We start from the raw sequence: 12,400 nt of genomic DNA, 5'->3' as shown, positions 1-12,400 counted from the left end.
AGTCTTCCAATATTTGGGGGCCTGCCCCAAAGAAGACGGGGGGGGAGGTTTCCACCTATTCTCCAAAGCGCCTGAAGGCAGGAGAAGAAGCAACGGATGGAAACTAATCGAGGAGAGAAGCAAGCTAGACTTTAATTTTTGTGACAGGGAGAAGAATTAACCCGGGGAACGGCTTGCCACCAGAAGTTGTGGGTGCTCCATCACTGAAGGCTTTGAAGAAGAGAGTGGAAGAGCTATTTTTGTCTGAAATGGAATGAGGTCACCTGCCTGGGCAGGGGGTTGGACTAGATGACCTCCAAGGTCCCTTTCGACTCTGTTATCCTGTTATTCCTCCTCCTCCTCCTCCTCCTCCTCTTCCTCCTCCTTTTTTAAGGACAGCCACTTGTCTGAAACGGTATGGGGGGGGTCTCCTGCCTGGGCAGGGGGTTGGACTAGATGACCTCCAAGGCCTTTTCCGACTCTGTTATCCTGTGATTCCTCCTCCTCCTCCTCTTCCTCCTCCTCCTTTTAAAGAAGAGACTGGACAGCCACTTGTCTGAAAGGGTACAGGGGGGGGTCTCCTGCCTGGGCAGGGGGTTGGACTAGATGACCTCCAAGGCCTTTTCCGACTCTGTTATCCTGTGATTCCTCCTCCTCCTCCTCTTCCTCCTCCTCCTTTTAAAGAAGAGACTGGACAGCCACTTGTCTGAAAGGGTACAGGGGGGGTCTCCTGCCTGAGCAGGGGGTTGGACTAGATGACCTCCGAGGCCCCTTCCGACTCCGTTCTTCCGTTGTATCGCTCTTTGTGTCCTGATCTCGCTCTGCTTTTCGGAGGTTTCTGCCCTTAAGGAGCTTTTTCCCTTCCTCTCAAAATCGTCCCTGGGCCGAAAGCGGGCAGGGGGAAAACAACGCCCCACTGTGCCGAGACTTGTTCAAAATCAACCCCACTCCTTGGTTCCATGGCTGATGGCCGGCATTTGAATCCAGGGCTCAGCTGGACCCTGGGCCCACTTAAGGAAGCCTGGGTCGCCGTGCCCCATTAGCAGAAGCCCCACGGTGGGGGGCAAATGAAGCTGCTCAGCCCAAGTGCTGGGGGGGGGGGTCTCAGGTCAATGGGAATCCCCAGCTGCCTTGCTGGGGTCTGGCTGTGGGCGGAGCAGAGGGAGCATCAACCTTTCTTAATCTTGGCAATTTGAAGAGGGGTGGACTTCAACTCCCAGAATTCCCCAGCCAGAGGGTTTTAAGATGGGTGGACTTTGCCTCCCAGAATTCCCCAGCACTGTGTTTTCAAACGGGTGGACTTATTGCCTCCCAGAATTCCCCAGCCAGAGTGTTTTAAGATGGGTGGACTCCAACTCCCAGAATTCCCCAGCCAGAGTGTTTGAAGATGGGTGGACTTTGCCTCCCAGAATTCCCCAGCACTGTGTTTTCAAACGGGTGGACTTATTGCCTCCCAGAATTCCCCAGCCAGAGTGTTTTAAGATGGGTGGACTTCAACTCCCAGAATTCCCCAGCCAGAGTGTTTTAAGATGGGTGGACTTCAATTCCCACAATTCCCTAGCCAGCATCCTTTAAAATGGGTGGACTTCAATTCCCACAATTCCCCAGCACTGTGTTTTAAGACAGGGGGACTTCCAGAATTCCCCAGCACTGTGTTTTCAAACGGGTGGACTTTGCCTCCCAGAATTCCCCAGCCAGAGTGTTTTAAGACGGGTGGACGTCAATTCCCAGAATTCTCCTGCCAGCATCCTTTCAAATGGGTGGACTTCAACTCCCAGAATTCCCTAGCACTATCTTTTAAGACGGGCGATCTCCCAGAATTCCCCAGCCAGCATGGTTAAGAAAATTAGCCCTCCATTTACACAAAGACATTAAGAACGCCACCCCAACGGAGATCAAAAAATCCGAATCTTCATTGCTAAAGAATTGGAGAAGCCTCGCTTTTTTGCTCAGAAGCAACTCAGGCAAAGGGTGCAGTGTGTATCTCTGTGTGTGTGTGTGTGTGCCTGTGTGTTGGTGTGCCAGTGTGTTGGTGTGCCTGTGTGTTGGTGTGTCTGTGTGTGTCCAACTTAGAGCCAAATAGGCACCATTGTACCCAGTCTTTGAACAAAGGGATGAGTAACAAGCTGACTGCATCCCAGCGTGGTGACTGAGTTGCTACACTGCTGTCCAAGGACAACCGAAGGGGGACGCAACGAGCAAATTAAAATGGGAAGAAGGTGACTAGTCCTCATGCTCCCGTCCCTGCCAAGAGCCCCCCTCCCTTTCAACCGCAGGTTGAAGCAGCAGGGCTTTCAAATATTAAAGCGCGGCGCGGCGCATTCTCCTTGCAATCGAGCTGGCTCCCGGCTGGAACAAGCAGCGCCAAACCAATCATTGCAGCTTAACTCCTCTCCGGGTTGCTTGGCTGCATTTCCAGGCTTGGCTGGCGCTGCGGGAGCCATCCCTAGACGCTCACTTGAGGTTGGAAGCCACAGGCTGCAAACAGCTGGCTTTCCACTCTGAACCCGCACCTGACTTTCTGGGGGGGTCTCGGAGGCAGGCTGGGTGGGGGGGAGGAAGGATGGTGGTGGGGAGAGCCTGGCCAACCCCCCCTTTCCTTGATGAACCCCCCCTTACCCCCACACCCCCCACCTCTCCGGGCTGGCCACTGTGTGAGCCGAACTTGTTGGGTGGAGAAGAATTGTGGGAGCACTGTGCCAAACTTCTGCCCCCCCCCCCCGGATAGCTCTCCGAAGCTGGAGAAGCCTATGAGCCAGCCCATTCTCCCTTGCCGGGAAGGTGAATTAGGATTAACTACTCCGGGCGCAGGGGGTCTCCAATTTACGACCACAATTGAGTTTAACGTGCATGTTGTTAACCGAGACAGCCGTGAAGTGGATTTTGCCATCTTTATCGCCGCGCTCGTTCACCGAATCACGGCAGTCATGAAGTTAGTCCTCGTAAGTACGCCCGCAACTGAAACACCCCCCCCCAAGTTTCCATCACTAATCGAGACGGCTGTTAAGCGAGGCTTGCCCCGTTTTACCACCTTCCTGGCCACCGTTGTTCAGTGAAGCACACTGCAGTCGTTAAGTGAGTCACACAGCTGTTAAGTGGATCCGGCTTCCCCTTTGACTTTCTTTGTCGGAAGGGGAAATCACGTGACACACACAAACCCCACGGGACGCTGCGACCGTCATAAATACAAGTCAGCTGCCGAGCGTCTGAATTTTGATCCTGTGACCCCGGGGACTGCAACCGTCCATAAACAACTAGTCAGTTGCCCAGCATCCGAATTTTGTTCACGTCAGGCCCCAACGGTCGTAAGTCTGAAAAACGGTCCTAAGTCCCTGTTTTCAGGGCCGTTGTAACTTCAAACGGTCACTGAATGAATGGTCGCGAGTCAGAGGCTACCTCCACACACCTGTTTCTTTCCTGCTTAATTTTTGCTAAATACCGGAAGTCCTCGACTTGCAACCGTTCACTTAGCGACCGTTCAAAGTTACAACGGCACTAAAAAAAAACAACAGGGTCTGACGACCGTTTCCCACAGTTACAAACTTCGCAGCCTCCCCCTATAAACCCTGTGGTCCAAATTCAGACGCTCGGCAACCGGTTCCTGTTTACGACGGTCGCAGAGTCCTACAGGATCCCCTTCTGCGAACCTCCTGACCAGCAAGGAGCAAAAAAAAAAACCACCCCAGATTCGCTGAGCAATTGCGTCGCTCACTTAACGACCGCAGGGACGATTCCCTTAGCGGCGAGAGAGGTCGTAAAATGGGGCAAAGGGCGCTGAACAACCGTCTCCCTTTAAGGATGGAAATTTGGGGGATCCCTCGTGGTCGTTAAGTCAAGGGCGACCTGCACAACTTTGGCTACTTCTAAGCGTGGCTGTTTACGTCGTACTCTTAAAGGGCCACTGTCCTAAGCTGGAGGGAGGGGTAGGACGGGGTGGGTGGGGGGGCTGCCCCCTTTGCTTCCTCCATTATGGCCAGGCCTGCTGTCTCTCCCCCCCCCCCACAAAAAAAAGCTCTGCCAGCCGTTCCTCAGCCAAATGTGGGGCTGCACCTGAAAACCGACGTGGTTTTCGTTTAATTGATTGCGGAGAAATGAGCCTCATCGTGGACCAATGAGTTAATTACTCCTGGACGGGGAACCGTACTCGCTAATTACCGCTTTTGGACCTGGAGTTAGAAGAGCTGCAGGTGCAGCCGCAGGACCCCAGCCAGGAGACCCCCCCCACCCCCACTCCCCCACCTCCACCCCAGTTCCTTCTTGCGGTAAATTAGAGGCAGTCCTCCACTTACGGCAGTGCATTTCGTGGTCGTTCAAAGTTGCAACCGCACTGGGAAAAGTCACCTGGGACCGTTTTTTTTCACCCTTGCCGCCTCCCTGTTATCACGTGATCAAAATTTGGATGCTTGGCAACTTGACTCGTATTTATGACGGTCGCAGCGTCCGGGAGGGGGGTCACATGATCAAAATTCAGACACTTTGCAACTGACTCGTATTTATGACGGTCGCAGCATCCGGGGGTCACGTGATCAAAATTCGGACACTTGGCAACTTGACTCGTATTTATGACGGTCGCAGTGTCCGGTGTGTGTGTGTGTGTGTGTGTGTGTCCCGTGACCCTCTTTTGCGACCTTCCGACAAGCAAAATCTGTGGGGAAGCCACTTAACAACCGCCTTACTAACAGCGCCAGCGATTCACTTAAGAACGGTGGCAAGAAAAGTCGCAAAAAGGGGGCGAAATGCGCCGAACACCTGTCTCGCTTAGCGACGGAAAGGCTGGGCCTCACTTGCGCTCGGAGGTCGAGGACGGACCTGCCTACGTTAATCGTGTGGGAACTCTTTCCCCATCATTTCTTTTCTCTCCATCCTCGGAATCCAACTCTTAACCAGCTTTGACCAGCAGATCCAGATGTTAGAGAAGAGGGACGTGGTTGGGAAAGCCAAGATGGCTTCCCAGCCCGCTACTCACGGCCGGATGGCAAACCGGAAACCCATTCCTCTTTTGACAGAGACCAAGGTTTTATTAGCCAAAACTGAAAAGGATGGAGACGCTGTGCGCGGCAGGCCCGCTAATTTCTGTACGGGATGCTCTTGGCCAGCCTGAGGAGAAAGGAAACCCCCCACCACCACCCTCAATCCAACTCATCCGGTTCTTTGTCCCAGTTGGGGTTATCTCCTCGTACTTTGGGACCCCCGCTCTTCTTGGCCACCATGATGTCGCTGACATCTAACAACGTCATTGCGATTTGAGTGGCCAGGACGATACCTCGGTATTTCACCAAGTAGGGGTCCAGCACCCCTTCCGTGACGGCGTCCACGGTGCTGGCCTCTTCCGCGCCCAGCAGGATGCCGGTGTTCTGGTTGCCTAATTGATGCTGGATTTCCATCTTGGCCATCATCTCATTGACTGGCAGGCCTGAATTTTCCGCCAGAGTGGCGGGGAGAGTTTTCAAAGCTTGGGAGAACTCCAAAATGCCGTATTGTTCACATCCGGGGTAGTACATGCCCAGAGTGCTCAGGCGTACCGAGAGAGCCATCTCGGTGGCGCCGGCCCCTGGCAAGAACCGCGCATCGGTGCCCAAGTTCTTGTAAACCTGCACGCCGTCTCGGATGGCTTCTTCCAGACAGTCCAGCATCTCGCCGGTGGCTCCTCGGAGCACCACCGTGGCCAGAGGACACGGCGTACCGTGTTGGCTGAAGACCAGCACGACGGTGCTGCCGATCTCGGTGGTGTAGACACGATAGCAGTGTCCCACGTCCTCGGGCGATGGCACGGCGGGCTTGAACAGTAGGGTGGCACCCACCATCTTGCACAGGTGCTGGAGCTGAATCCGGGATGGCAGCCGCACCACCATGATCCTGCATCGGTCAGCGTAGAACAGGGCCAGAGGGTCCACCCTACCCCCCACCACCATGACGTTCACCCCAGCTTTGGCGAGACCCAGGATGCGTTCCGCCATGATGTTTTCCTCCGTTTTCCCAAAGTTCTTCAGCTGGGACGCGCTTTCCAACCGGACCGTGTTCTTGGCTTCAATCTTGGAGATGCCAAAAGGGCAACAGTAGGCCACTATCCGGGCTCTCTCTACTCTCTTGATGATGCCCTCCGCCTCCGTGGGGATGAGCATCCCCTCCAAGACGTAGGAGTTTAAGATGCCGCCCCCCGGGACTTTGAAGACCCGGATGAGGTCTGGGTTGAAAGCCGAGTGGTCGGAAGGCGCCACTGAGATGCATGCCGTGGCCACCAGCTTGGACAAGAATTTTTGGTAGCCAAAGACTTGGCTCCCCACGACGGACTGCAGCACGCACTGCACCTCCTCTTGGCGCTGGGGGTTTTTCAGGGTGAAGCAGACGAGGCCCGGCAGCAGCCGTAGGACCTCTTTGCAAGCCATGTCGTAGCCCGCTCGAATGTGGACCATGGGCAGACCAGATCTCAGGAGCTTCTCGGCGTTCTCCAGCAGGGCCCCGGCCAGCAGTACGACAAAATTGGTCCCGTCTCCTGTCTCTTCCTCTTGTGTTTCGGCAGCGGAGCGCAGCAGGCGAGCCATGGGGCTCTCCAGTTCCAGCTCCCTCAAAATGGTGGCGGCATGGGAGGAATGGAAGGTCTTGCCCACGTGGTTGATCACCAGCTTGTTCTGCCCCAAGGGACCGTAGCAGGTGCGCAGGCAGTGCATCAACGCCTTGCAGGCCGTCAGGTTAGTGAAGAGGGCCTCTTGCAAGCCGCTGAAGTACTTCATCCCTGCTTTGAGCATCTGAGGAAGACCGGGGGCCATCGGGACGTGGGCAGCCATGACCTGGGGAGAGAGAAGCAGGGTCTGGAGTAGAGAGGGGACCCCCAGGCCCAGGTTCAGGTAGGGCTTGCGGACGCCCAGATAAAGACCTGGATTTCCAGTGAATGGAAGCCTTCTGCTCAACTGTTGGGAAGGAAAGTCCTTCATCTTTGGCCCCCTGGATCACCACTTTATATCTTTAAGACCCTCTCCCCTTAATTCCTTTCATGGGGTGGTCCATAAGGTATGGTCCAAAAACTTGTGGCCTCATGGCTACCATCTTGACTTTTTTGACCCTACCTGGGGGAGATCGCTGCCTCTCTTTCTCTTTTGTGCAACCACTACCGCTCCCCAGAGTTGTCTCCACTCCACTCTACTCAGCTCTACTCTACTCAGCCAAGTCTACCCATTCTATTCAACCACTAGTTAACCCCCACTACCGCTCCCCAGATTCTTCTCTACTCAACTCTACTCCACCCTATTCTACTTAACCCACTACTGCTCCCCAGAGTTGTCTCTAGTCAACTCTACTCAGCTCTACTCTACTCAACCAACTCTACCCATTCTATCCAACCACTAGTTAACCCACTACTGCTCCCCAGATTCTTCTCTACTCAACTCTGCTCCATCCTGTTCTACTTAAGCCCACTACTGCTCCCCAGAGTTGTCTCTACTCAACTCTACTCTACTCTACTTAACCCACTACTGCTCCCCAGAGTTGTCTCTACTCAGCTCTACTCTACCTAACCCACTACTGCTCCCCAGCGTTGTCTCTACTCAACTCTACTCTATACTTAACCCACTACTGCTCCCCAGAGTTGTCTCTGCTCAACTCTACTCTACTCTACCCTACCCTACTCCACTTAACCCACTACTGCTTCTCAGAGTTGCCTCTAGTCGACACTACCCCACCTTCCTCTACTTAACCCTACTCCTCCTCACAGTTGTTTCTACTCAACTCTAACTCAACCCTATCCTACTCCACTTAAGCCACTACTGCTCCCCAGAGTTGTCCCTACTCTAATCTAGTCTACTCATCCTACACAACCCACCACTGCCCTGCAGAGTAGTCTGCAAGCTACCTCGTCTTCCTGTTCACTTCAACTCCCATCATCCCTGTCCCCCACACTTCTGGACCACCCCAGGCTTACAAACATTGCTGTTCCGTCTGCCTTAAAACTTCACCTCCGGCTTTGATTTTCTCTCGTTAAGGCCTCCGCTAATAATACCGACAATAATGCAAGGAAGGGGCGCCATATTATGCTGGAAAAAGAACATGATAAAATGCTTTCTCCGCCTCTCCGCTCCCCTTCCTATCTCTTCTCATTTATCAGCCCTTCGGAGACGGGGAACCTCGTCTGGGTTTTGTTTACAGACGGTGGGGATGTAAATTAAGAGGACAAAAAACGGTGAAATCAGCGCTTAAACGACCCACAGCGGGCGTGCTAACCACTAACCGCCCCATTTCAGTGCTTAAAACCTGTTGCAATGGCAGTCTTTCTCCACTTTGGCCGCTTGAAGACGGGCGGGACTTCAGCTCCCAGAATTCCCCAGCCAGCGATGGAATTCTGGGAGTTGAAGTCCGCCCGTCTTCAAGCTGCCAAGATTGAGAAAATCAGACTATTCAATCCCAAATTAAATACACCAAAGAGGTCAGGGGTACCCCACTTCCTAGGGATTTAACACTGGAAGTTTTTAAGAAGAGAGCCATTTGTCTGAAATGGTATAGGGTTTCCTACCTGAGCAGGGGGTTGGACTAGATGACCTCCAAGGTCCCTTTCAACATCATCATCATCATCATTATCATCATTATTGTTATTATCATCATCATCATCATTATTACTATTATTATTATTATTATTATTATTATTATTATTATTATTATTATTAATCACTATTACTATTATTAGTAGTATTATGTCTCCTTTTCTCTACGAACGGCGTCTCAAAATTAGCCTACTGCAAAAAGTGGGAAGGGCCCCACCAGACCCACGGCGGTGAGGAAAGACAGCAGGGGCCGGAACGGCGGAAGCCACCGGTCAACGGCTGTTATGGTGGGAGGGGGGGCATCTGGGGTGATGTCACACTCGAGCGTTCCAGGAAGCAGCCAATGGGCTTACCCGGTCTTGCCTGTCCACTAGAAATCCAGCTGTGAGCTACCCACTTTTATATTGCATAATTCTTCATTTGCAAGGACATCAGGGCCCAATAGTTTGATGGCTGTTGGTACGTTCCAAGGCTCGGAGCTAGACCGGTTGAATGGCGGGCTTGCATTCCAGGGCTCGGAGCTGGACCGGTTGAATGGCGGGCTTGCAGTCCAGGACTTGCAGATTGACTGGTTGAATGATGGCCTTCCAATCCAGGGCACGGAGTTTGACCAGTTGAATGGGGGGGTCTTGCAATCCAGGGCTCGGAGCTTAACCGGTGGAATGGAGGTCTTGCAATCCAGGACTTGCAGATTGACCGGTTGAATGATGGCCTTCCAATCCAGGGCACGGAGTTTGACCAGTTGAATGGGGGGGGTCTTGCAATCCAGGGCTCGGAGCTTAACCGGTGGAATGGAGGTCTTGCAATCCAGGACTTGCAGATTGACCGGTTGAATGATGGCCTTCCAATCCAGGGCACGGAGTTTGACCAGTTGAATGGGGGGGGGGGTGTCTTGCAATCCAGGGCTCGGAGCTTAACCGGTGGAATGGGGGTCTTGCAATCCAGGACTTGCAGATTGACCGGTTGAATGATGGCCTTGCAACCTAGGGCTTGAAGCTTGACCGGTTGAATGGGGGTCTTGCAATCCAGAGCTCGGAGCTTGACTGGTTGAATGGTGGTCTTGTATTCCAGGACTCAGGAGCTTGACCGGTTGAAAAATGGCCTTGTCGTCCAGCACTCAGACCTGTTTAATGCCCTCTGCTTTTAAAAGCCTTCCTAATTTCGCCCTGATTTCTTTCCGTCCCTCACACTGGCTGAGGAATTCTGGGAGTTGAAGTCCACAAGTCATCAAAGGGCCAAGTTTGAAGACCCCTGTTCACTTAACAAATTGTGTTGCTCAATTAACAGCTGCAGTGATTCACTTAACAACCGTGGCAAAGCAAGGTGGTAAAACGGGGCAAAATCCACTTGTAATAAACGTCTCGCTTAGCAACGGAAATTTGAGGCTGCATTGTGACCGTAAGCCGAGGACTCCCTGTAATTTCCTTAACGATGCTTGAAAAGTTTAAGGGCTTGGGGGGGGGGAAAGATTATTATCCAGGTCACCCGGATTTCTCCACAAAAGCTGGACTATTTCAGGCACAGGGTTGCGAGAACAGGCTGAAACAGCTTCGTTGTTAAAAAAAACACACGACCAACAACAACAATATTTCAGCTCACCTGTCGCCTCAAATTACAAAAATAAAATTCCTCCGTCAGAAAAGTGAGAATTGAACTGACAGAAACGCCAGAATTGGCTCAAAAAAAAAAAGTCTGTGCAAAAGAAGACGACCGAGTCAGCGCTGTTAACCAAGATCCCTAAATCTACGGAGTTGCTAGTCCTCAAGGTACGACCTCGATAGGACTTCTATTGTGAAGTGATGACGCAGTTGCTGGGAGTCGGGCCCGGTTTCAAGAGCTTTCTCTGACGCGGTTGTGAAGTGAATCGCTGCAGTTGTTCCGTGAATCACATGGTCGTTAAGCGAATCTGGCTTCCCCTTGGCTTGTCGGCTTGTCAGAAGCCGGCTTGGCTTGTCAGCTTGTCTCCTATCGACTTGGCTTGTCAGAAGCCAGCTGGGAAGTTTGCAAATGGCGATCACGTGACACCCCCTGCCCTCCGGGATGCTGTGACCGTCGTAAAGACATGCCGGTCACCAAGTGCCTGAATTTTGGTGGGGATGCTGCGACGGTCATAAGTCCGAGGACCGGTCGTAACTGTGAGGACCGATCGTAAGTCACTTTTTAATTGTAACTTTGAACCGTTGCTAAACCCAGGATGGTAAGCCGAGGACTCCTGTATTGATTGGAGAGGTTCCACTTGAAAACTAGCTATCCAATTTATTTATGTATTTATTTATTTAAAAAAAGACACGGCTTAAATGCAGGGCTCTTATCGCAAGTCACTTTTTTCAGCGCAATTCGTAATTCGGGACAGTCGCTTAAACGGGCGGTTGTAAGTGGAGGACCGCTATTTTGGACCGCCAGAATAAAAGAGGAGGAGGAAGTTGGCTGTTTGATGACACCGATGGGCGCTCTGATGCCAGCACGTTGCTAAATGAACAGTCGTAAGTCGAGGTTTGCTAAGTGTCTGCTAACTGAGGATCTGAATGCTCCCTTTTCTTTTAAGCCTCTTTTTCCAGACAGCTTTCTCTCTCTCTCTCTCTCTCTCTCTCTCTCTCTGTCTCCTTCTGTCTCTTCTCTCCCTCTCTCCTCTCTCTCTCACTTTCTTGCACTCTCCTCTTTCCCTCTCTTCTCTCTCTCCTTGCTCTCTCCTTCTCTCTTTTCTCTCTCTCTTTCTTTCTCCCTCTCTCTGCCTCTTTCTCTCTCTCGTTCACTCTCTCTCTCTCTCTTTCTCTCTGTCTCCTTCTGTCTCTTCTCTCTCTCTCCTCTCTCTCTCGCGTGCGCTCTCCTCTTTCCCTCTCTTCTCTCTCTCTTTGCTCTCTCCTTCTCTCTTTTCCCTCTTTCTTTCTCTCTCCCTCTCTGCATCTTTCTCTCTCTCGTTCTCTCTCTCTCTCTCTTTCTCTCTTTCTCTGTCTCCTTCTGTCTCTTCTCTCTCTCTCCTCTCTCTCTCACTTTCTTGTGCTCTCCTCTTTCCCTCTCTTCTCTCTCTCCTTGCTCTCTCCTTCTCTCTTTTCTCTCTCTCTCTTTCTCTCTCCCTCTCTCTGCATCTTTCTCTCTCTCGTTCTCTCTCTCTCTCTCTTTCTCTCTTTCTCTGTCTCCTTCTGTCTCTTCTCTCTCTCTCCTCTCTCTCTCACTTTCTTGTGCTCTCCTCTTTCCCTCTCTTCTCTCTCTCCTTGCTCTCTCCTTCTCTCTTTTCTCTCTCTCTTTCTTTCTCTCTCCCTCTCTCTGCATCTTTCTCTCTCGTTCTCTCTCTCTCTCTCTCTCTCTTTCTCTGTCTCCTTCTGTCTCTTCTCTCTCTCTCCTCTCTCTCTCACTTTCTCGCGTGCTCTGCTCTTTCCCTCTCTTCTCTCTCTCCTTGCTCTCTCCTTCTCTCTTTTCTCTCTCTCTCTCTCTCTTTCTCTCTCCCTCTCTCTGCCTCTTTCTCGCTCTCCTTCTCTCTTTCTCTCTCTCTTTCTCTCTCCTCTCCTCTCCCTCCCTCTTTCTTTCTCTCTTTTTCTGTCTCTTTCTCTCTCTCCCTCCCTCTTCCTTTCTCTCTTTCTCCTCTCTCTGTCTCCTCTCTCCCTTTCTCTCTCTCTTTCTCACTCTCCCTTTCTCTTTTTCTGTCTCCTCTCTTTCTTTTTCTCCCTCCCTTCTTTCTCTCCCTATCTCTGTCTCTCTCCCTCTCCCTCTCTCTTCTTTCTCTCTCTCTCTCTCCCCACCCCCTTCCTCCTTCCCCACCCATCAGCGGATCCATCCTCGCCCTCCTGTTGCTCTCCCTTTCACACGATAATGTCTCTGCCAGAAGAATTTGGCGTCCGGGGTTTCTTAAAAAGGAGAGGGGGAAAAAAACACCTCGGATACGAGTTGAGGGG

General features: G+C 52.1%; 1 protein-coding gene across 1 annotated transcript; it reads right to left on the bottom strand.

Annotated features, from left to right (window-relative positions):
- Positions 1 to 4,992: 4,992 nt before the first annotated feature.
- LOC308676081 (T-complex protein 1 subunit theta-like) lies at positions 4,993 to 6,764 on the bottom strand (the record flags this gene model as incomplete). Its single annotated transcript, XM_081341794.1, has 1 exon — positions 4,993 to 6,764. One exon carries the CDS (start codon positions 6,762 to 6,764, stop codon positions 5,109 to 5,111), a length of 1,656 nt encoding a protein of 551 aa, XP_081197920.1. The 3' UTR covers positions 4,993 to 5,108.
- Between the last annotated feature and the right edge of the window lie 5,636 nt (positions 6,765 to 12,400).

The sequence above is a fragment of the Vipera berus genome, assembly GCF_964194415.1.
Source record: "Vipera berus genome assembly, chromosome: W".
NCBI classification, from domain to species: Eukaryota; Metazoa; Chordata; class Lepidosauria; order Squamata; family Viperidae; genus Vipera; species Vipera berus.
This window is presented reverse-complemented; position numbering and strand designations above follow the sequence as displayed.